This window comes from Eschrichtius robustus, chromosome 4 (assembly GCF_028021215.1).
Source record: "Eschrichtius robustus isolate mEscRob2 chromosome 4, mEscRob2.pri, whole genome shotgun sequence".
NCBI classification, from domain to species: domain Eukaryota; kingdom Metazoa; phylum Chordata; class Mammalia; order Artiodactyla; family Eschrichtiidae; genus Eschrichtius; species Eschrichtius robustus.
In genome coordinates, this window is record NC_090827.1 from 35,023,171 (window position 1) to 35,049,161 (window position 25,991).

Sequence of the window (25,991 nt, forward strand, 5' to 3'; positions counted from 1 at the left end):
CAATACACGATTGCTTTATTATTAGTTGTTTTTGTTAATAATTGCTTAACATAGTGAGCTTACTTTGTACCAAGCCATGTGCTAAATATTTAAATACTGAATATTATCTTCTTTAGTCTTCATGCCAGCTGGAGGTTGGCCTCAGAGGTAGAAGCAAGTCACTTATTTACTGTTTACACAGCTAGGAGGTGACTCATCCAGGGCACCAAGAGCTACGTAAACTATTACAGTGCAGTGTTTCATTAGGAAAGTCTCTGGGGACTTCTGGGGCCTGCCAAACAGAGGTTTCTCATGAGTGATGTAATGGCTAGTTTTTTTTCCCCCTCACATTCACCCATGCTTTTAGAAATACATCTGCCTTGTGATTCTTGTTCTCAATTATTTTCATCTCTGAAACCCTTTTCTTTTTTTTGAAGATTAAAAAAATACAAATTCTTTTACAGTCAGCTTAGAAAAGCTGCTTGAGTCTTTTGACTTAGTGTTTTTGGGGTATTTTTTTATATTTACTAGGGCAACTTCTGGAGCAAAATTTTGTGCTAGTAGCTTTGTTAATCCCATTTATAGACATATTAGTCAAACAAGCCTTGGGTGCATGCCTCTCTCTGTGTTAACTGTTTTGTGGGCTAAGGGGTATAACTAAAAATATGAGAATATACAGAAGTACTTTATGTCTGAAAAGTTCCCTCCCAGTCCACAGGGAAGTAATTTCTGTAAGCTTAGGAGCATTTTGATAGCAGTGAGATAGCTTTCAAGAAACATGTTCTGTGGATATATTCTAACTTTGAAAGTCACAAATATTTGATGGTGCATTCTATTAGGGATCCAAAACCATGATACAAGTATGTAAGGTCCCAGAAAACAACTTGTATCTTTACCTACTCATTACAAGTTGGTTGAAATAGAAAAATTAAAGTAGAAGAAGTATATGTGAATGGCTCTTGAAGTTTGGCAATAGAAGGCTTTTGTACTTCACTTTTGTAAGTAGAACAAGCTGATTTGGGAGCATTAGTAGTAATACTAATCAGTTTCTGCTTATCAGAAACTTCTTGTGTTTATAATGCTCTCACCTTTTGATACTTAAAAAAAGTTATGGTAATAATTTTGATTTTCAGATATCCCAAATTACTGTCATTCTCACTGTACAAGAATATATTTTATTGAAGTGGCGTTCGGTAGGCTTCATTATGTAATATGTAAACTTTAGAAATATTTCAAAGTTTACAGATTAGAATTTGGTATTTTATGTAAAAATGAAAATTATCAGATGAGAATAAGCAGAAATGATTGACATTTGAGGCAGAATTATGTGGTATTACATCTAACATTTAAAATTCCAAATATCCAGTAAACTAAAGTTTGTTTGATTAACATTACACAACAAAACCTTTTTTTCAGGAAGACTTGTGGATCAGAATCTGAACAAAATTGGGAAAGATGAAATGCTTCAAATGATAAGGCATGGGGCAACACATGTATTTGCTTCAAAGGAAAGCGAGATTACTGATGAGGATATTGATGGTATTTTGGAAAGAGGTGCAAAGAAGGTGAGATGCAGATTAAATGATATGTTTAATGTGTAAAATATTTCAAACCAGAACTGTTTGAGGAAATAGTTATGTGAGTTATCGGTAATCTGACTTCCCACAGAAAGAAGTTTTTATGTAGTATAAAGCCTAATTTATTTTGACTATAGTTCTCATGCTTTTTAAATTCTCAATCTAATAGGATGTTTCTTTTGTTTCCTAGACTGCAGAGATGAATGAAAAGCTCTCCAAGATGGGTGAAAGCTCACTTAGAAACTTTACAATGGATACAGAGTCGAGCGTTTATAACTTTGAAGGAGAAGATTATAGAGAAAAACAAAAGGTAATTTAGAAAGAGATTTTGGTTACTTGAAGACTTAATATTTTACTTGAAACTGAAACTTGGAATTTAAGTGTTAGGTGTAATGCCTTGTCTCAAACAGCAGTCATTTCTGTTTACTCACAACTAAATTATTTTCATTTTTGTGTTAAATTTAATGCCACATTTTCAGTTGGTAAAGTAAAATGTTTAAAAAGTTTATGTATACTGTTACAGTGCACTATGTTGTGTGGGGTGATTATAGTAATTGGGGATATTTGAAAATTAAAACTGTTGCCAAAAAAGATAGTCACAACCTTATTAGGCTATTTTTTTTTTTTAACAGCAGAATTGGCTGGTAATTAAAGGGAATAACTTCTAATTTCATAAGTAATACTTGTTGTTATATAGTGAAATTAGAAAATACCTACAGGGTAGAAGAAAAAAAAAATTCTACCTAATGCTTTCTCTTAATGTTTAGGCATGTACATCCTCTGAATTTTGTCTAGGCTAAATATATATCTACATTTCTCTCCTAATTGGGGTTCTAAACCTTCTGTAGCATTGTTTTTCACCTAGTATTCATTTGGTCAGGAAATACTTACTGAATGCCTATGCTCTTCACTAGACACCGTCCTATGTGTTAATTGCATAGTCCCTAGCCTCATAGAGCTTATAGTCTAGAATTTTATGAATATCTTTGCATTTATAAATAACAGTCTTAGTGATGTACATAGTCGGAGTTGCATTTATGTAGGATTTGCGACTATATAATAAAGTTGGTGATTTGAATTGTTTCCCATGTGCTAGATTGCATTCACAGAGTGGATTGAACCACCTAAACGAGAAAGAAAAGCCAACTATGCTGTTGATGCCTATTTCAGGGAAGCTCTTCGTGTCAGTGAACCTAAAGCACCCAAAGTGAGTTGACAGAGCACAAATGTCTAAGAATATTGGAACTGTAAATCATTTTTCTTCTTATACTCTTGCGATAAAATCAGATTGAGAATTAGATTTTATGGTTTCTTACAGTATACCTCCTTCAGCTTTTGTTAAAAGTTTTCTAAAGATTAATTTTGAATATAAGCATTTAAAATTTGATTAATGTTTGTTCAGTTTTAGTGGAAGATGCATTCAGTTGCTTGGAGAATTGGCTGTCATGATTTTATAGAATGAAAAAAGGTTATAGATAGATTTAAAGCAAAATAGTTGCTTTCTTATGAAGAATACTTTTTTTTTTTTAGGCTCCTCGACCTCCAAAACAACCTAATGTTCAGGATTTCCAGTTCTTTCCTCCACGTCTATTTGAATTATTGGAAAAAGAAATTCTATATTACAGAAAAACGATTGGGTACAAGGTAGCAGAAGTAACACTTTGTTCATAACTAACCTGGTTTTTGTTTTGTTTTTTAAATATTTATTTATTTATTTATTTATTTGGTTGTGCCGGGTCTTAGTTGCAGCATGCGGGATCCTCATTGTGGCTTGTGGGATCTTTAGTTGCAGCATGTGTACTTCTTAGTTGCGGCATGCATGTGGGATCTAGTTCCCTGACCAGGGATCGAACCCGGGTCCCCTGCGTTGGGAGCGTGGAGTCCTACCCACTGGACCACCAGGGAAGTCCCTAATCTGGTTTGTTTTTAACTTAATAAATGCAGAATATCAATATGTTTTCTTTCATGGCTGGATTATAATTTGTGAAATGTCATGTACTTGGTTAAGAGTTTAGTTCATTGCATACTTCCTAAAATATATTGACTGATGAAATAGAAAAAAAAATAAATATTTTTAGGTGCCTCGAAATCCTGACCTACCAAATGCAGCACAGGCACAAAAAGAAGAACAGCTTAAAATTGATGAAGCTGAACCCCTTAATGATGAAGAGTTAGAGGAAAAAGAGAAACTTCTAACACAGGTATAGCCATCAATCAACACAGAATTTAGTAACCATTATTTTGTAAGGTGCTGTCGTAGGCTGTGTTAGAATATATAAAGGAAGTACATTTTTTTGCTTTCAAAAATGGAATAATTGGAGATCATAAAGCATGGGCCATATGGTGTTTGCTACATTTTGATTGTCATTAGTCATTGAGGTGGTAGAGAAGATTATGGATTTGCACCAGCCTTGGTAGAATGGGTATCCTTTTGATCACCGTTCTTCCAGCACTCCCATCTTCCCTTTCCTGTGAATCTTCTACGTTGCTACTAAGTTATTATTCTCAATGACAGATCTCTGCTCTGTACTTTTTTAACATCCTTTAAGTTTCAATCAAGGCCTTTCAGAATCTGGCCTTAACCTACCTTTAAAGCTTTATTTTCCTTCTGTTTTCCCACTTGGTTTATATCTTTGCCCTCTAGTCTATGTTCATTCCTCCTGGCAAACTTCTACTCTTTGAAAGCTCAGCGAAAATGTCACCTTTTTGTGCAGCGTTCTTTATTCTCCCGCTCAGCTTCAATTGCTTGGCTATCTAAGCAATATATGATGTATTGCTAAAAGTGCTCATCTATGTACATGAAAATCTACCACTTTAAAAGCACTTAACTTAAAAAGGAAACTTGGAGCAACTGAAAATTTTCTGTAATACTCAGCAGCATTGGTAAAGTTTAATAGCTTTTCTCCCAAGTTCAGTGTGCTGTGATTATATGTTTTGTTTCCATCGCTTTGAAGGGATTTACCAATTGGAATAAGAGAGATTTTAACCAGTTTATCAAAGCCAATGAGAAGTGGGGTCGTGATGATATTGAAAATATAGCAAGAGAAGTAGAAGGAAAAACTCCAGAAGAAGTCATTGAATACTCAGGTAATTCTCCTATTATTTTAATAGGTATAAGAATGTTCTCAGGCTTCTGGAGAGCTGTTGGAAAGTTCAGATTTTCTTACTCTGAATACTGTTTTGATAAGCTTAATTTCACCACAACTTAGTGCCTTGTTTTGTTTTGTGTTTTTTAAAAATTGAATTGGAAAATCTCCCCTTCTTTAAAATGGCGTCGTTAATTTTTTTTTTTTACCCCCATTCACTAGCTGTAGCCAAGGAAACAAGAATAGGTCACTGAATAATTGTGCCTTCATTTTTATTTCATTGCCTTTCATAAGCTTTCAAATGTTACGTGTTTCTGTGTCTCCTGGAGCCAGTCGGATTGTCGGGTGGGTGTAGCTCTGGTGGCCCGCCCAGAGCTTCAGAGTAGACACAACGAAGAATTGGGGGATACTTCCTGTAATCATCCAGCTTATCTTCCTGGTTTCTTCATAGTTAAGGAAACTGAGAAATAATTATGTGACTTACTAGTGTTAGCTGTGGGGGAAATGGAAACATTTCTTAATACTCAGCAAGTCAAATAGAGCACTTACAACAAGAAGTTATTTATCTTTCTGCCCTTCCCCCACCTATCCCATCTGCCCAACTCTTACTCCTACAGCTGTGTTCTGGGAAAGATGCAATGAGCTGCAGGACATAGAGAAGATTATGGCTCAGATTGAAAGGGGAGAGGCAAGAATTCAAAGAAGAATTAGTATCAAAAAAGCACTTGACACGAAGGTACTTTGAATATTAATAAATGTAGTAAAATAACTCCTATCAGTAATATGAGAGTTTAAAGTAACTTTTGAAAAGGAAAAGAAATGATGATATAAAATAAAAATTTTTTTTTCAAAGGACAGCATTCAAACATTATAGGTGTTCTGAACAGAATATACCTCAGTATTTCAGTGGATATATCTGGGTCAGAGTCACTATGATTGGCTCTTTGCTGTGTGGTGTCCCAGAAAGTCTGAGTCTATTTCTTTTTCGAAAAGTAAAGACTGAAGTTGTTTCAGAACAAAGATTACAATGTAACTGACTTTGGATAGAAAGTTGATGTGAAATACAACATTTATAGCTAACTTTATACTAAAGCCGAGTTTGAAACATAGATTATATATAGGATTTGTATTTTATATAATATAAAATCTGATTTTCATAGATTGGACGGTACAAAGCACCTTTTCATCAGCTGAGAATATCTTATGGTACTAACAAAGGAAAAAACTACACTGAAGAAGAGGATCGTTTTCTGATCTGTATGCTTCACAAGCTTGGATTTGACAAAGAAAATGTTTATGATGAATTGCGACAGTGTATTCGCAACTCTCCTCAGTTCAGGTTTGACTGGTTTCTAAAGTCCAGAACTGCAATGGTGAGTACTGGGGGCCTTTTTCTGTAGTGTAGTAGAATTAAACTTCCTCTGACAGTTCAAAGGAAGTAGGTTATTTAATATTCTTTAAGGTAACTTTTTAAATTCTGTTAAGAGAAAACTGTGGTTCAGCTGTATCTTTGAAGTAAATTTTTGTTACAATATTGTTTGTATCACAGTTTAAATCAGTTCCGTAAGAAGCAGTTCACATCCACAGTTAAAAACCTAATGTCATAAGTACCTTACAAAGTTTATTTTTTCCATTGTTTTAGTAGCATATCTTTTAACATCACTATATATGATAGGACTAATTATTTTATGTGAATTTAAATCAGGTTCTAAATAGGAGGAAATGTCACCATCAGTTTTAACTTCTGAATGTGATGATCACAATTTAAAATTTGACTTTTGGTTTTATAAATGAACACTTTCTATAAAGAAAGGACTTGTACTCACGCATCTGCCCATCAGAATGCTGAGTTTGAGTTATTTAAAAAGAGCTTAGGGCTTCCCTGGTGGCGCAGTGGTTGAGAATCTGCCTGCCAATGCAGGAGACACGGGTTCGAGCCCTGGTCTGGGAAGATCCCACATGCCGCGGAGCAGCTAGGCCCGTGAGCCACAACTACTGAGCCTGCGTGTCTGGAGCCTGTGCTCCGCAACAAGAGAGGCCGCGACAGTGAGAGGCCCGCGCACCGCGATGAAGAGTGGCCCCCGCTTGCCGCAACTAGAGAAAGCCCTCCCCTCACACAGAAACAAGGACCCAACACAGCCATAAATAAATAAATAAATAAATAAAATTAACTTAAAAAAAAAAAAAGAGCTTAATGTAGTAAAACACTATACTGATTTAATCCTAGGTTTTGTTTTTATTCCCAATATCAACCTGTTTCTGATCAGCAAGTTCCATTTGTAATGACCTAAAATTAGAATTCAGAAAAGTTTAGCTTTGATGAATTGCTCTTCTCTTATGTATTTTTTTTAACTTTTTATTTGATATTGTATAGTTGATTAACAATGTTGTGTTAGTTTCAGGTGTATAGCAAAGTGATTCAGTTATACATATACTTGTATCTGTTCTTTTTCAAATTCTTTTCCCATTTAGGTTGTTACATAATATTGAGCAGAGTTCCCTGTGCTATACAGTAGGTCCTTGTAGGTTATCCATTTTACATATAGCAGTGTGTACATGTCAATCCCAAACTCCCTAATATACTTCCCTCATATACTCCCTAACATACCCGCTTCCCCCGGTAACCGTAAGTTCGTTCTCTAAGCCTTTGAGTCTGTTTCTGTTTTGTAAATAGGTCCATTTGTATCATATTTTTTTAGATTTCGCATATATCATATATGTCTTTTTCTCTATCTGACTTAACTGTATTTTACCACCTTTGAGTTTTTAGCTTCATCTTACGTTCTTCAGGATGATGATAATGCCAAAAAAATTCTGTAGTCTTAATTTTGAGATGTACTAGGATAGCAAAGTTTAAACAACTTTATAGTAGGATTTACCTCAGTATATTTAAAATACATTGTTACTCTTCAAGATGGGGGATAGTGTTTAGTCTTTAAATGTGACCACTGAAGGGGTTTTTTTCAGTATACATCAACGGAGGCTACTGTTTTATGAAACCCTAGTTTGGGAAACGTTACACTATAAATGCATTATAAATATATGGTTAGAGGAGACACATTCAGTTGCTATAAGCTCTATATTATGTCTTTTAAAGTAGGAACAATTTATATAATTAATAAGTGATTTTGTGGTGAGTGAAACAAGATGCAGTGTCACATTGATTTACTGGTACAATACCATGGTCTAAAACTGCGTGTTATTTCCTAATGTGTTTCATGTTAAGGCACACATACAAAATGATAATATGCTTATGGCCCCTTGTGATAAACAGTTGAGGCATAATCCTTCTCTAAGAGCCAAGAAGATTCATACCATAGTACATCTGTAACACATTCTGGCATGTGTATCTCAGTGTACCTGTTAAAGGAAATAAAGAATTTTGATGCAGTGTACTACCTTCTCTCTATATATACTGTTGCAAATATTTCCAAACCGTATATGGTTGTGTCCTATACAATAATATTTTTAAATGATTTTATTGTGACCATTTGTGTAGAATGTCACTTACGACAAGGAAAGGAAAAAAACAATTTTACTCAGTAGCCAGCAATGATACAAATGGACTCCTGTTTTCTTAAGGGGTATTTACTATTTCTACACTGTAATTTAAAATCCTTTCTGGAGTCTGTGTAGATTGCTAGGGAGAGATGAGGTAAAGCTCATCGTAGATTTCTATGACTATTTTTCCAAAACTGGGAAAGACGTTAGGTGGTACATTGACTACCACAATTCTAGTGGTAATGCGTTTAAGGGAAAGATTATATATACCTCTTATTAAGTTTTAGTTGATTTTGACCCTCAGATATGTGCTCTGTTAATTTTAAGTTTTGGATGTAGATGAAAGTTTTTAGGCATAGACACTAAGTAGCAGAATTGCATATATTAAGAGATGTTCATTTTCACTGCTTCAGTTCCTAAGTGAAGGAAGGATTTATGAAAAATACACAACAGTATGGCCTTAAATAATGAAGTGAAAAATTTACAGATATCTTTTTTTATCCTCCTAGCATGGATTGTGTATGAAAATTATCAGTTCCTTTTGCTTTTTAAAATTTTATCTATTGGGGGTATATAAGTGATATTACACTGTTAAAACATACCTTTGGTTTTGAAATTGTAATCATGAAAACTTACAGATGGAGAATACAGGTTTACCATGTAAATTTATGTTTGTAACTCAGGAGCTCCAGAGGAGGTGTAACACTTTAATTACCTTGATTGAAAGAGAAAATATGGAACTAGAAGAAAAGGAGAAGGCAGAGAAAAAGAAAAGAGGACCAAAACCTTCAGTAAGTACCCATGAAAATGTAAATATTTTCTTGGGGAACTTAACTTTTTTCAAGAATTTGAACATTACTTGGCTATCACTGATGTGTTAGTCTTTTTTTTTTTTTTTTTTTTTTTTTTGGTAAGTAGTATGGCCTTGGATTGCTTTAAAAGTATAAATTAAACTTGATTGCATTGTGTGGGGAAAATCATGTTATGATGGTAGTTCACAGTATGGGGATTTGTGAGAATATGGGAAGGTCTGTCTTGTGAATGGCAAGAGCCTACACTTGATGTTGAGAGTACACGTACACGTTATAATTTTAGAATATGTAAAGAAATGTTAGGAAAGCAGTGGCCTTTACAACCTTTACTGTTCACTTCTAAACTTTGATTTATTGTACCAGTGATATCTTAGCAATGTGAAGGCAAAAATTATAAGAAAAAAAGTCATTCTGTTATCTAATAATAATTTATATAGTCATGCGTAAGTGAACGTATCAGGAAAGTCTGGTATACTCACAAAGTATTTCTCATTACTGCTTTCTTTTGATAAGAGGGCATGTTATACATTTGTTTGGTGTATTGATTTACTATTGCTAATTGTGAATTACTCATTTACTTCATTATTAGCATTAAGGTATTTATGTTAGTAAAATATGTAGATAAGATTATTTGGAGAATTAAGGTTATTCTGGTTAAGGAAATTAATACCTGTTACTAAGTAGCAGTTATAATAAATTGCTATCGTGTCTTCCAATATATTTTATGTTAATATTACTCTTGTGATGAAGAATAATCCTTCTGTTTGTTTGTAGACCCAGAAACGTAAAATGGATGGAGCACCTGATGGCCGAGGAAGAAAAAAGAAACTGAAACTATGAATACATATTTGTTTCATAATCACTAACTTTAAACCAGTAGTTCTTTAATTTACGGGTCTTCATAAGATGTACTGTACAATGCTCAATTGTTATGTCATTCAAAGACATCAGGTTCATCTGTTTACCAAGCTAGAAACATAGTATGTAGTTTCACTTTTTTAAATGCAACAGCTGTGCTGAAATTTTTTTATCATTAACACTTGAAGTAATAAAATAGGCTTCATTTATTAATAAATGTTTCATTTGATTTATTTTTATATTATAGTTCCATTTGTGAGGCTTGTGACTTTTGTTTATCAGCTATAATTTCTACACTTGTAAGGCTTAAAAAGAAGCAAACAAGTTAAAAAACAGAAAATTGCAAATAACATTTGTCCCTTCAGTCTTCACTTAGTTGTGTAAATTGTTTTAATTCACTTTGCCTTTGCAGAAGTTTGGGTATCTTTGTAGTGCTATTGAGTCTCATCTGGGAAGATTATGTAAATTGCATTCTCCTTGCTTATTATATGGGTAGAATGGGAAAAAAAGGCAAGACAAATTCTCATTAAATTCTGTGCATATTTCTGTTATGCTTTCTGTTTCTGTAGTTGGTTCTGAGGTGAATATGCCCTATTCTGTTTGGAAGAATGGCCTTTTAGTTATATAGCCAAAGACATTTAGTATTTTCTGGTTCCTTAAGGTGTTGTTGTACCATTTTGTAAAAGGAATATTATTATTACTTTTTTTAATTGTTTGCTAAATATTTTTGACATATTACCTTCTGAAGCAGCCACAGCTTAGAAAGATAATGTCAAAACTAAGGTGATTTTTTTTAAAAAAGACCCAGCCAAAATAATGTGTTAATTTGTCATACTGTTAAAATGAAATTGGTAACAAAATGTATCCCCTTCCAGTTTACTTTTTTGGGTTTTAGAGTAATTGAACATTTTATTTTATTATATTTAAAATAATTTCTAAGTGTGAGCAGCAAGACTGACTGTAATTCCAGTTTTTATTTTCTATGGACAGACTTGATAAACTGGAGACCCTGAAGCAGGATTACCCAAATTGTAGTGTCAGGATTTTAGCTGTACCAGAGGCCTTTATGTGCTACACATAATCTGTATAAAGTTTTATATGTGCAAATTGGGTACATAAATAGTCTCCATTTTTCTAAGGGAATGCAATAAATGTAGCATCGTGAATAAATATAACTTTTATAATCCTTAAGTGGTCTTTTCTTTCCATTGCTGTAATTTTCTTTTCTCATTTGATTTTTATTTGCTTTTTTCCTTAGGACGTTATCTTTTTTCCTTAATTGGATTTTTTCGTCTCAGATTTCTGTCAGTTGCTTTCATTTGCCCACACATAATTGGGATTTTTATTTATAAGGGTGATTTCTATAGTATTACTACTACTGCTTGCTTTTAAAAAGTGGGATTGCCGCCATCAGTGTCAAGCAAAATGCAGTGTTTATGGCAATTTGTGGAGTAATTTGGTTTGTTTTGTGTTCCCCCCAAATTGACTTCTTTATAACCTTGGATTCTTAAAATGACAATTATGGATCTAATATATGCAAAATGTGAGGAATGGTTATTTCTTCCATGAAAAGAGCTATCATTCTTAAGAGTGGTGGCTTTATTTTGGAGGAAATAATTGGGAAAATATAAGGCCAAAGAAAACTGTACAGAGGTCACAAAGGAAGTGGTGATTTCAAGAGGAAGAAAGCACAGCCTAATTGTGTGTGTGTGTGGTGGAGGAGGAGGGAGTGGAGGAGGTGGGAGGAGGTTGAGAGTGGAAATACAAAAGGAACCTAGTGCCAGCCCTCCAGAGCTCAGGGACATGGGAACATGTGTACAGGGGAACACTTGAAAAGAGCATGAAAGAAACAATATTAAATGTAGCATTGCGGTTTAGCCAATGTGTGAGGCATTTGTGTTTCCCAGGTCAATTAGGATATCACTCTTGTATGTCTATCCAGAATAAAGTAAAGCCAAGTTTTTATTCATACTGCTAGTTAAGGGAAGGAAAAATGATAACTAATCTCAACCCAACTATTTTTTTTGTTTAAAGGTAATTTTAAATTTATTTATCTATTTATCTATTTATTTATTTCTGGCTGTGCTGGGTCCTCGTCTCTGTGCGAGGGCTCCCTCCAGCCGCGGCAAGTGGGGGCCACTCCTCATCGCGGTGCGCGGGCCTCCCACCACCGCGGCCTCTCCCGCTGTGGAGCACAGGCTCCAGGCGCCCAGGCTCAGCAGTTGTGGCTCACGGGCCCAGCCGCTCCGCGGCACGCGGGATCCTCCCAGACCAGGGCTCGAACCCGTGTCCCCTGCACCGGCAGGCGGACCCCCAACCACTGCGCCACCAGGGAAGCCCTGTTTTAAAAGAGAAATTGGTGGTTGGAGTGGACTCAAAATTGGAATCCAATTTCCAATTGATTTCCTCAATTTCCAGTTGAGGAATAGGAAGGCTTAAATAGGTGGAAGGAATGGTCCCTAAAGCCAGCCTAGAAGAGGCTGGGTGTTTACACAGGTGACCAGGGTCACAGTCAATTGTTACCCAGAATATTTCATTTAATAGTTAATTGAGTAAGGCTCTCTATATTATTCTGTTGGGAAGATTATATTCTATTGGGAAAATATACAGGTAAAACTAATAAAATGTAATCATTTTAACTTCAATATTTTAAATATTAATGTAACCTTGGAGAAAAAAGATAATGGAAAATTTTCCAATAGCAAACATTTTTAAAAAAATCTAGAGTATTTCAAATTCATATAGTAGACTTAAGGTGTGTGCTTTAATTTTATAGCAGTGCTTACATATGCTCATTTTAATGTGTTAAAGTTTTATTCATTTCCTTACGAAATCTGAACTGAGTAGCCCTAATTGAGGGTAGTGGCATTTATGGATCTCTAAATGTTGGTCTTTAAAGGATACTGTCTACAATATTAAAAAAACAACCCAATCAAAAAATGGGCAGAAGACCTAAATACACATTTCTCCAAAGAAGACATACAGTTGGCCAAGAGGCACATGAAAAGCTGCTCAACATCACGAATTATTAGAGAAATGCAAATCAAAACTGCAATGAGATATCACCTCACCAGTCAGAATGGCCATCTCAGAAAATCTACAAACAAATGCTGGAGTGGGTGTGGAGAAAAGGGAACCCTCTTGCACTGTTGGTGGAAATGTAAATTGATACAGCCACTATAGAGTACAGTATGGAGGTTCCTTAAAAAACTAAAGGTAGAATTACCATATGACCCAGCAATCCCAGTACTGGGCATATACCCTGAGAAAACCGTAATTCAAAAAGACATGCACCCCGATACTCATTGCAGCACTATTTACAATAGCCAGGACATGGAAGCAACCTAAATGCCCATCGACAGACGAATGGCTAAAGAAGATGTGGTACATATATACAATGGAGTATTAGCCATAAAAAGGAACGAAACTGGGTCACTTGTAGAGACGTGGATGCATCTAGAGACTGTCATACAGAGTGAAGTAAGTCAGAAAGAGAAAAACATCGTATATTAACGCATATATGTGGAATCTAGAAAAATGATACAGATGAACCGGTTTGCAGGGCAGAAATAGCGACACAGATGTAGAGAACAAACGTATGGACGCCAAGGGGGGAAAGCGGGGTTGGGGGGTGGTGGTGGTATGAATTGGGAGATTGGGATTGACACATATACACTAATGTATAAAATAGTTAACTAATAAGGACCTGCTGTATAAAAAAATAAAATTCAAAAAAAAAAAAGGATACTGTCCAGTTAAGTGTAACAGGTACACGATAAGATAGTAAAAAGGGTCAATATGTTAACATTTAACACTTTAACCAATTAACCTGCCAATTTGTTGGTGGTTTCAAGTAATTTTTCTCAAATAGGATTATGCTTTGTAATATTTTATTTCATGTTTGTGTATTTTAAAAATATTGCTATTTTTTAAAGATCATATGTCAGTGTGGTAGATAAGTTCAGGTATAGTAACATTTTAAGGAACATTTATAAATCCCATTTCTGAGAGGCCACCAGCCCTTAACACCAGACCCTTCCTGTCAGTGTGTCTCAGGGGGAATTAATTCAGTGGGCAGGCAGGCTCAAGTTGAAAAAGTATGAACAGGTTGACTCAAGTGCACAATAATGCACTTGTTTCAGGCATAAAACACAGTTGTCCTGATTCCTATGACTATTTTAAAGGCAGGGGCATCTCTTTGTAAACATAATAGTGTAACCTATCTCATTGTATCTGGAGCCAGAATACTCCTGCACAGCCCTCACACTCGGATTTGTGCACCAAGTTTTAGAATTACTGCCTGTGTTTAGGCAGTCACTCACTGAACACTGGTGAACTTGACAGCAGAAGCAGTCGGGGTAGTGTTCTAACGTCCTCACCATGTACACCTCTTTCTCAAACCACTTTTCTTTTCTGCTTATATCTCAGGCATCACTCAGTACTGCAAGTTGCACTTGGAAAGAAGTTATCACCCTGAATCTGATGTATTTTGAAAATGGAGATATCATAGTAATCTTTGGACTTGCAGTGATAAACTAAAACCTTCACCTGGGAGCTTGTAAGAAATGTAGAATCTAAGGCATCATGCCAGACCTGCTGAATCAAAATCTGCATTTTAATAAGACCCTCAAAGGTGATTCATATGCACGGGAAATTTTGAAAAGCACTGCTTTAAACTGTCAAAGTAAAATAAAATGAAACCTTAATAGTTGTTTAACAGCTATATTAACATGATGTCATCAGGGTAACAGATCCTTTAGCTTAGGTCAGGAAGATCATTCAATACGCTTTCAGAGAAAATGCTTTTATGTTGAATTTTGGATCTGCAGATGGTTTTAGCAGGGGTTCCTCTGGTGAGCTGTAATGTACTAGCATTTAAGTCACCACATCTCAATTACGTTGGAGCAACGTGTGGTCCCAGGACCAGCAGCAGTGGCAGCGCCTGGGAGCTTGTTAAAATTACAATTGCTCGGATCAGATCACACTCCGTTCTGCTGAATGAGAATCAGGGCTGGGGCCGGGTGGCTTGCATTTATGTCCGAGGCTCTCCAGGTGATTCATACTGAAGTTTGAGATGCACTGGATTAGTACCTCTCACTATAGTGGTTGGTTTCCCTTTCCTTTAAAGGGAACAGATGTTACATAACTTTGGATTGTGACTTGCTTTTTTCTACTCACATTTATAAATTTATAAATCCAATTATGAGACTATAAAAGGAAGCAGGCTGAGTGCGTGGGTCATTAAACGAATCATGCCTGAGTCATCTCATTTTTATAGCGAAGGTGAGGCGTTCATGGGTAGAGCTATAAGCCACCTCTCCTTATAGGGATGATGTATGAACAGTGGTTAAAGAACCAGACGTGGTGACAGAAGGGTTTTGGGTGATTGTGTCCTCTCTTTCACAGGAAGGACCATTTTTAACATCAAAAGTTATTCTCAGCACATTTGTCCTGCTGTATGCTGTCACTTTCGAGACATGGTTGATGTGGTTTGAAGTCAGAAACTTTTGTCCCCCTGTCGACGCACAGACGACAATATCTGCTGCTAGGGATGGTCAAGGTCAGCTTGCGGCACGGTGGACTTCTGAGGAGTCGCCATAACTACCGCTTGGAGTTACTACCGTCTGGGTGCTGTTAAAGTAGCCTACAGATGGGTCATTTTTCTCATCTGCGGCATCAGCCTCGCGTCTGAGTAGAAGGGAAGTCAGGAACATGAGGCAGCTCAGGAACAGGAGCTGCGTCCCCCGGATGGACATGGTGCCGCTTGGAGAATCCATACCTATCATTTCTAGTCCCGTGAGCTGCGCCGCCTGGGAACAAGTCTGGAGCAAGCTGGCTTTTTAAAAAGGTTCGGGGCGATATGCTGAGTATGCGTGCCCTTGTTTTTATCAGCAGGTATATCTGGAGATAGAGTCGGGAACTCAGGATTGGCTTTTCTGCATTTGAAGGCTTTGCCCCCAGCAAAGGAGAGTGCGGACTGATAATATTCCGGACCCCTCTTTCCAAACGCTCTGTTGGCACTCTTTCTTCTTCTCTTTTTTTTTTGGCTGCAAGCTTGCGGGATCTTAGTCCCCTGACCAGGGATTGAACCCAGGCCACAGCAGTGAGAGTGCCAAGTCCTAAGCACTGGACCGCCAGGGAATTCCCTCTGTTGGCACTCTTTCTTGATTCGACAGTATAAATCGTATGTATGTACCACTCTCTTCCAGTTGCCACCTTTGAAAAAAGAAATCTGCTTTGAGGAAGTTTACACAGTAAGAGAAATTATAAGGGGGGGGGGGTGGGAGTTTGGAAGCTATCGTTAAAGGCATTGGTGGGGCTGCACTTCTTCCAGAGGCTCTAGAGGAGGATCCAGTTCTTGCCTCTGCCAACCGTCCGTGGCTTGTCACTCCGATCTCTGCTTTTATGGTCACATTGCCTTCTTTTCTGTGTCATCTCCACCGATTCCTTCCTATAAGGACACTTGTCAATACAGTTAGGGCTCCCCAGGATGATCGTCCCACCTCAGAATCCTTAACTTAATCCTATCGGCAAAGATGCTTTTCCCATATGAGCTAGGGCTCACGGGTTCCATGGATTAGGACCTGAATTCTTTGGGGGCCGTTACTCAGCCTGCTACACCTGTCAAATTCAGTTTGTTTCGTTTCCTTTGTCTTACCTCCTGATGTTTAGAGACACATTCAGTGAAGCCCATTTACTGAACTCCACTTACCTTTTCTTTTTCTTTTCACTTCTATTGTACTTAGTTTTGATGGCTTGCATATACCACCTTGGTGTCTGGCTCATTCTTCTAAAGTCAGAGCTAATGTTCCCAAAGGGACCCCATAAGACTCTGTCCCAAGTTGTGATAATACAGTAGAGAGAAGTCATTACAACCTGTTTAATTTCCTTAATTTCATAAATAGCAACAACTTGCCATTGAAGAGATGTATTTACCAATAGAACTATACAGTAAGTTTGGAGAAAATGACTGATAATCTCATTACCCTAACACAAAGTTCTTATCTTTTCGAGGCATGTCCTTTTAGTTTTTTCCATATTATTTAAGGCTTGAAGTAGCAACGTGATCACTGATAATCTAGAATTCATTATGCTAACAAGTGACTATCTCATGATTCAATGAACTATTTCCTGAGTATTGGACATTTAGGTTGCTTATTATTCATTATTATAAAAAAGGTTAGGAGGAGCAATATTGGGGTGACTAGTGTCAAATAAATTTTAGAATGCTTACCTGGCAGAAAACTAATTGTGGAGTCATCCTCTGTCATCACCTGAGCCCTGGTGGGTGTAGCAGCACAGCAAGGACCTGTGGCTGGTGTCTCCACTATGGGAAGTGAATGCCCTTGGCTGCCTGTCTATTTCATTCACCCTGTATGTGGGCTCCTTAAATTTGGCACTGGGTACTGGAATGAAATGTACAACATCTTTCCATTCATAGTTTACACAGTAACACGGACGTCATGGGCATCTGGTATATCTCCATTATGCCTTCCAAATCCCTAAGAAAACTAAAATATTAAATGAGGAAAAATGTATATGCTTTTTCTCCATAAAAATGTTATCACTGGGGAAGAATATGTGAAGAGTGAAAATGAGCCCAATTTTCCATAGTGTGTAGTTCCATTCTTAGTAGGAAATGAGGCATTTTTCACTCTTTTAAGCCGTTAGATCACTTTCATTACCCAGCTACCGAATACACCATAGGTTGTATCTAGAATACCCTAGGTTTTATCCTAGAAGCCTAAAAAACTTAGTTTTGCTTCCCTGGCGTGTCATACTGGGAGGAAACTGGGAATGGAACAGATCAACTTCATAGAAATCGCCGTGGGTAATGTCACCCAGAATAAAAGATGTATGCATAAGCACTGCATTCATCTGAATGTAATTCCTTAACAAAAGACAGAATAAGAGAGAGAAAGAGTGATTTTCTGCAAAACACTGAAAGGCTAGGATTAATTTCAGGTGCAAAATAGAATCCTCCATGGCTTTTTTTTTTTTTTTAACAAGGCTGATAATGTGAATTTCTCCTGGGCACAGAAGTACTCAGTGGGAAGGTCAAGTTGGTTGCTTCATCTGGGGACTAAGTCAGGGCATCAGTAGGACCTGTTGGGTGTATCTGAGAGTAATCCTGGCCAAGATGTAGTTTTCTCATTATTATTATTTGTTTAAACATTTATGAAGGATCCATATCTCTCTGAAATGCTGGAGAAGCCCAATAAGTGTTTGTTGAATTTAATTGAGTTTAAAAGATTTTTGATTGTGGTGGTTGGGAAAATTGGAAGATGAGGGAGGGTGACTTTCTGTTGGTAGATATTTACTCAGACAGGAATTAGAACGGAAAGGGATCTTAACAGAAATGGAGTGCAAACTTCTCATTTTACAGAGGGAGAAGTGAGGTGAAGAGTTGTGAAGTAGTTTGGAGAAATCTCCTCTCTGGCTGGGGAAGCTGATGTTGTCTAGCAATGAAGCAAAACCTGGGCTGATGGAAGAGAAGGACTTCTCTACCTATATATGCAGACCCCATGGTAGTCAAGAGCCTTCTTATCCTTGCTCAATATTTTGGGAGATGGCTTCTACTTCTTCTTCTTTTTTTTTTTTTTTCCTTTGTAGTTTTTTAAATTTATTTTTTATCAAATAATACAATGTTGTTTTACTTTCTGGTGTACAGCAAAGCGACTCATTTATACACACACATATATATATATATATATACACATATATATTCTTTTTCAAATTCTTTTCCATTATGGTTTATTACAGCATATTGAATATAGTTCCCTGTGTTATACAGTAGGACCTTGTTGTTTATCCACCCTATATATAATAGTTTGCATCTGCTAATCCCAAACTCCCAATCCATCCCTCCCCCACCCACCCTCCCCCTTGGTAGCCACAGGTCTGTTCTCTATGTCTGTGAGTCTGTTTCTGTTTCGTAAATAAGTTCATTTGTGTCATATTTTAGATTCCACATATAAGTGATATCATATGGTATTTGTTTTTCTCTTTCTGACTTACTTCACTTAGTATGATAATCTTTAGGTCCATTCATGTTGCTGCAAATGGCATTATTTCATTCTTTTGTATGGCTGAGTAGTATTCCATTGTGTATATGTACCACATCTTCTTTATCCATTCATTTGTTGATGGACATTTACATTGTTTCCATGTCTTGGCTATTGTGAATAGTGCTGCTATGAACATAGGGGTGTGTGTGTCTTTTTGAATTACAGTTTTGTCTGGATATATGCCCAGGAGTGGGATTGCTGGATCATATGACAACTCTATTTTTAGTTTTCTGAGGAACCTCCATACTGTTCTCCATAGTGGCTGCACCAATTTACATTCCCACCAACAGTGTAGGAGGGCTCCTTTTTCTCCACACTCTCTCCAGCATTTGTTATTTGTAGACTTTTTGATGATGGCCATTCTGACTGTTGTGAGCTGGTACCAGGAGATGGCTTCTTGAAATGGCTTCAGTCATGTGCCATGTTGGCTTGAGAATAGGTTAAGTCATGTCTGTAATACAAATTTAAAGAAGGTTTTTACAAGAAATACCTAAAAGATAATGATGGGGCACAAAGATGTGGTTTTCAAAATAGTTTGGAAACTCTAATTTATGTAACATTAGCTGAGGCACAGTAATGGTGATTTATATTGTCAGCTTAAAATGAGTAAAGAACTAATTGGGCAGTTTGAAGATTTTACGACTCTTTAAATTTTCTTTGTTCTCTCTTGTGATACTTGCATTTTCACACTTTATTGTTTATTATCTTCTTTTTAAAGGAGTTTGCAAAAGAAGGGAGAGTTGATGAAAGGATTTCCCTTCTAAGTAGCCCTGATAAAGGCTTGTGGAAGAAAACTTAGCAACTGGCAAAAAGGAAGTTTAGGCTTATCTGCAAATCTCAGTAAGGGCACTCAGTACTATAACCAGAAAAACTGACAGAGGATGAGGGTATCTCTACAGTCGAAAAGTGCTTCCTGCCCAGCATGAATCAGCAAAGAAAGGTCGACCCTTTTGTTCTTAACTGTTGATTTAATTGAGGACAGTGGGTTTCACTGGCCTTGGTAGCAAAGTAAAACAAAATAGAAAAAAACAAAGAGCACGGTCTAACAATCCTTTGTCGGCTGGATCCTTTCTCTGTTTCTACGTATTCATACAGTTACATAAACTAGATTTGCACATATCACCAGAATATATGTAACACCAATGTCAGTTCAATACCATTGATATCCTGGAGTTGCTAAGATCTGGAAACTGTTGTTAGGAGATGTGTTTTGGCTGTTTCCCCTCCCTTGAAGTCTTCCAATCAAAAGAACGACAAGCACTCTGTTTACAGTCAGTGATGGTGTCATTGATGAAAATGGTGGTTTTACTGGGTTCTCCAATTGCTGTGCCCAGAGGCATCTGGAGAAGTAATTCAAACCTCTCTGGACCCTCTGAGATGGGCTGTCCCAGGTCATCAAGGATTGTCAATTGGAACATCTCAACACACACTCCTGGAGCAAAGACCAGTTTTTGGCTGATGCCAACATAGTCTAGTCCAGCTAGTGGGAAAGGAAAGCCAAGAGTGAGACTGCAGAATTCACTGCCAGAAGTTTTCCTTCAGAGAAAAAAAAAAAATTCAGGGAATGTTTGTATCACTCTCCTATGTACACAGCACTTTCAGACTCATATTTTTTTGGCTTGATCTTCAGAAAGGGGAAATTTCCACGTTCTACCAAATGCTGCAATAGCCAGTCATCTGTCACCACATGCTCTCCATCACCTTCCAAGCACTTCCACAAAAATCCCACCTATAGACTGACGGCTCTCTGAAGGCAACTTCAATTTGTAATGAAAGCGTTTCCCTTTTCTATTTGGAACTGTTAAGGTGATGATCATGACTTTTATTTTGACTAGGTTTCACTCATTCACCTTTGCCAGATCTCTGGTTTAACCTCACAACATTCCACTCAATTTTACTTGGCCATGAAGGTTCTGCTATTTTCTGGGTTATTAATCGTTTTGCAAGCTGGCTCACCTGATCATATCGCTCCTTTGCTACTTATTTAAAAAGTCATCCAATGTCATGACAAATTATAATCAAGAGAATAAAATAGGAAACCCTGAGTGATACAGACAAATATATAAATAACTGGAGGAATAGAATATTTACATTGTCTTAAAGTATCTCTCCATAAAAGTCTTCTTAATTGCAAAGGAAGAAAAGTAACTTTATAGTAAAGAAACATGGCAGGTACCACTTTAACCAAGTGGTCAAAGTTAATACCACCAATAGTGGGGTAAATTGAAATTGTGTGCCATTGGGTAGAATGCAATGAGAATGCAGTACCATCTCTGTGATATTCCTGCTGGAGATGCATAGCCTGAATCTGATTATGAGGAAACATCAGACAAGCCCAAACTGGGGGATATTTTACAAAACTGGTTTGTAATCTTTTTTTTTTAGTTTTTAGTTTATATTGGAGCATAGTTTATTTACAATGTTGTGTTAGTTTCAGGTGTACAGCAAAGTGATTCAGTTGTACATATACATGCATCTATTTTTTTTCAGATTCTTTTCCCATATCGGTTATTATAGAATACTGAGTTCCCTGTGCTATAGAGTAGGCCCTTGTTGGTTATCTATTTTATATATAGTAGTGTGTATGTGTTAATCCCAAACTCCTAATTTATCCCTTCCCCCTGGTTTGTAATCTTGAAAAATATCAAAGTCATGAAAGTCAAGGAAAGACAAGGAACTGTCCAGATGGAAGAAAACTGAACGACATGATGACTAAATACAATGTGTGATTCTGAACTGGATAGTTTTGCTATGATTGGGGGACAACGGGTGGAACTTGAATGAGGTCTGAAGATGAGATTGTAGTAATGGATCAGTTAATTTCCTGATTTTATGCTTGTACTGTGAGTATAGAGGAGAATGTCTCTGTAGGAGTTGCATTCTAAGTTTTTGAAGAGATGGGTCCAGATTTACTGGCAACCTATGGTTCAGGAACAAAAGTGTTTTTACTGGACTTGTCACTTTTCTATAAGTTTGAGATGGTATAAAAAATTTTAAGGCCATTAAATAATTACATTAAGACAAAACCAAAATGAGATTACAGTGAAAAGTACCAAGGCAGGAAAGTAAGGGAAAGGGGATTTGGGATCTTATGCACTTTGGTCCAAATCTTAATTCCACTGCTTACTTGTACAAACTATTTCATCTGTTTGAGTCTCAGTTTCTTTTAACTGCAAAATGGGGATAATTATTGCTACTTTACAAAGGTAGTTGTGAAGATTAGAGATAATACAGCAAAGATGCTAGCACAGAGTCTGGCATATAATAATGATAATATAAATACATATGCATAATTATTATTATTAATTAACCAACCTGAGCTGACGTCAGGTATTTACTAGATTCTAGAGATTATCAAGTCTAAAGTGCTATCTCTGCATATCTCCTGTTTAAACCCATGAATCACCACCTCAAGCATGGATTACTTCTATTAGTCCATCCCCACCTGAGAGCTAGCAGACGGGTCATTCATTATTTGTATGCAAGGAGATTTATCTAAATGAATTTTCATTTCTTTTCCCAACCATAAACAAAAAAGCCCAAGGAGCCAAATTGGTCTATTCACTTTTGGTTTCACAAATACATATAGAGTGAGAAATAGCTCTGTCTGAAAATTAAGAGAAAGAAAGGAGAAGCAAAAAAAAAAAAAAAAAAAAAAAAAAGAGCAAAACAACAACAAAAGAACTTTAAGGGTCATCACTGGTGTCCTGTACAGTATGATGTGATATATTCCCTGAAGTGTTATAACACGTTAATTCTCCCAAGAGCAAGCTCTGGGCTGTAAGCCTGTCTTTAGTTTCCTTCACTGTTTCTGGGGTACAGGCTGAAACTGAGTTCACATTTTCATAGATACATTTTCCCTTTATGTCTTGTCAGTTCATGTGGGTTTTAGATGGCTGAGTTTTATTTGCAGGATTTGTGCTTTCACTTCGTTTTCGTCTTTACATGTTCTCATGCGTCTTGGATGTATACGATGCTAATCCTTAACTCTGCTGCCCGTCCACATCCCAGGAGACTAAAAGGTCCCTGTTAGCAAATGAAAAAATGTGGGCATCAACGTAGATGGAAATTTCCTTTTCCTGACGGGCTCGCCAGAGGAAGTGGTGTTCAGAACCATTTAGCTCCACTGCCCACCAGGCTTTGATTGTCCACGTCAAGAAAGGCAAGAGGGAGTGGGACACGAGGACATGCTGCTTGAAGCCAAGGAAAATGTCCAAGAATCAGAAGGGAGACCCTCCTACCCTCCTAGGAGCTAACGGGTGCCTGGATTCTCCCAGGAGTTGGGACCTGCTCAGCCATCACAGGTATGCCTTGATCTGAAATAGTGTTTATGAGCAGCTGATGGTATCTACAAATGTTCTCAACTTTGGAAAATTAATTTGGTCCCAGGCAAGTGGTTAATGAACAAATCATAAAGGCTGCTGAATGAATATTCTATTTATTTTGTAAACAGCAGCAGTCATTCTATGTGCCCAGGTAGGAGAAACTTTAAATCAGAGCCCATCCACAAAGAGTAGGCATGCTACACTGACAGACTAGACCTTGCCCTATACGCATGTCATGATAATGATACATTTTAAAATGGCCCGCTCACCTTCTGCTGGTGCCGGCTCTGTCTTCCTGGAGCGCACGGTGACAGAGGACGCTCGGGAAAGGTCAGTGCCCGTTCTCCAGACACCAACCTCCATGGAGCCAGCAGCAACCAAAGTGCAGGGCAGGCTCTAGGGAGACACAAAAGGACAAACGAAGACTGCTTCAGCCTCCCAGGCCTCCTGTCTCCTCTGGCCCTGTGGGAGCCTGGGTTTTTGTCACAATCATCAGACATGACAGTTCCCACAGGCTCGACGAGAAGCAAGCAAAACACACAGAAAAACCACATCAAGGTATCACATGCCACGGCTTTGATTCCAGGAAGTGCAGTGAGATAAAATCAGTTAGAATTCTATTCATTTTTCTGCTTTAAGAGATAGCTGTGGCACAAAGAAATTTCCCAATTGGGAAAAACTGGCCAACTGGCTTGTAACCCAGGTAAAGTCAGCTATTGTTCGGGAAAAGATGGTGGGGAACTCAGGAGGCTTTTTCTCCGGAGAGAAGTGCCCTTCATGTTGAGGGGCAGTCCAGCCAGGGGTCTGAATTTGGGGGCTGCGGCTGTGCCTTTTCCCATAACATTTGCTTATTACAAAGATAGACAGAAATTCTGGGGATCCTGTTAGCTGAGATGCCAGAAATGCTACCCCCAGAGGCAGAAAGGGGTCCCCTCTAGAAAGTGAAGGCTGAAGGCAGCTGGGGCGGGCGTCAGACTCTGAGGGTGCGTGGAAGAGGACAGCACATCTGATGGGAGGAAAAGTTTGACAATGAGAAAGTCAAGATTTGGCCAAGCAGACAAACCCATCCATCTCCGGTTCTCCCAGTTCTAAAAAGCAGCCTATGAACTTAGCTGACTCTTCAAAGCTTACACAAGGTTTAGCCGTTACACTAGATAGACTGTCATGGAAAAGGTTTGGAAATGAATGTTTTTCTTTGGACTGTGAAATCCAGAGGCAAACAAATGCAAACACCAGGCAGCAGCTTCCCTGCAGAGGCATGACTCCTGAGACAGTAAATGGAAAATCAACATTACAGAGATGATACCTTGGGAGACACAATGCAACGTAGAAGCATATCGGAGTGAAGTTTAAATCTTGGAAGGTAGAAATCCAATGTAATAAGTACTATTTGCTCAGGATGTATTTTAGTAGATCTCTTCGTGCTGTGGATGGAGAATTTTACCAAAACTTTGACCATGGTGTATAAGAGCTCCTGTAATCTGACTTGAGTCCATTCTTTCTGGAGTCCTAATGTACCCCACCTGACCCTGTGCCCTGTGTTCCAGTTCTAGTGTATAGCTCTTCATGAGCCAGCACAGCACGTGGTCATGGCCTCCATCTTCGCTGGTGATGTTCTCTGAGCTGAAACACCCTTCCCAACATGTTAATTTCACACAGTCCTTCTGTAAGACTTTGACTGAGTTACCTGCTTTGGGAGGCCATATATGCCCTTAAGAGGTTAGTTGTTCCTTACCCCGTGCTGCCCTGACAGTTTGCATTGCTCTATAACTGCAGTGATGGGTCACACTTGCTAGTTGCTGTCTTCAGGTGCACTGCAGGTAGGGGCCTGCACTCAGAGAAGGGTGGGGTGGTCATCCTCTCTTTTGACCCAGAAGTTTCACTCCATCTCCCCATTGTTGCTAATAGATGTTTCTGATACCTCCAAGCCTGGGACAAGAAAGAGGGAAGAGAGGCAAGAGGAGCAGGAAACGTCTTTCTTGATGGGTTTTATCACGGTGATCACATTCTTGGATCTTAGAAGATGGAAGAAAGTGGGTTCTGTTTCTCATGGGCACTTTTGTGTATTCTTTGGAGATCTCTTGTTCCCATAGTTGGGTATTTCTCATCTGCGATTCCCTTGATGAGGATGATCACATCCCTATCCTGGCTGGTCACTTAATTCTTCCTCAACCATCAGCATTCGGCAGTGCTTGTGCTGGGGATTGTTCATCCCTCTAGATGGCGCTTTTGGACAAGACCTAAGACGGTTCCATTCTGGCTCTCTATTGCGTGCATGGCTCACATCTGGTCCACGGCAACCCTCCTGCATCCTTTGCCTTGATAAACCCTAGGAATACTGCCTAATCCTAATGCACTCCCTCTTTTTCGCTCATCCATCAAAGCAGCCAATCAGCTTATCTCCTACACTGAGACTTTCCAGGTAGAGCCAGACCCCAGTTCTCTGTATCCTCCACAGTGTAGGTGACACACATTACACTCCCCAAATGGTCTTGTGATTTAGCACCTCTTTGAAAAGCTAAAATATTAAAGCCACCATTCTTATACTCTGTTCCATGTTTTTATCAGAGCTCTAGAAGCATCTCAAGATCAGGGGCCACATTCCACATGTCTTTATGTCTTTATACCCTTAGAAGCACATCGGCTGGTATATCATAAGTACTCAAGAGTTTGTCGAGTGGATAATTTTAACTCACTTCTGATATACTTTGAACTTATTACAAAAGTTTTTTTTTTTTTTTTTTTAAAGTTGGGACCAAGTGATCTTTTTTAGCACAGAAATTAC

At 37.8% G+C, this 25,991-nt stretch overlaps 1 protein-coding gene across 1 annotated transcript in view; it reads left to right on the forward strand.

Moving 5' to 3' along the window:
- SMARCA5 (SNF2 related chromatin remodeling ATPase 5) overlaps positions 1-11,004 on the forward strand; it is a 45,898-nt gene extending 34,894 nt beyond the window's left edge. The window contains exons 15-24 of the mRNA XM_068542555.1: positions 1,396-1,544; positions 1,747-1,866; positions 2,653-2,763; positions 3,087-3,200; positions 3,635-3,757; positions 4,511-4,643; positions 5,260-5,378; positions 5,803-6,015; positions 8,827-8,934; positions 9,730-11,004. Of these exons, the coding sequence (XP_068398656.1) occupies positions 1,396-1,544; positions 1,747-1,866; positions 2,653-2,763; positions 3,087-3,200; positions 3,635-3,757; positions 4,511-4,643; positions 5,260-5,378; positions 5,803-6,015; positions 8,827-8,934; positions 9,730-9,795 (1,256 nt within the window). The 3' untranslated portion in view covers positions 9,796-11,004. The remainder of the gene's footprint in view (positions 1-1,395; positions 1,545-1,746; positions 1,867-2,652; positions 2,764-3,086; positions 3,201-3,634; positions 3,758-4,510; positions 4,644-5,259; positions 5,379-5,802; positions 6,016-8,826; positions 8,935-9,729) is intronic.
- The last annotated feature ends 14,987 nt before the right edge of the window (positions 11,005-25,991 follow it).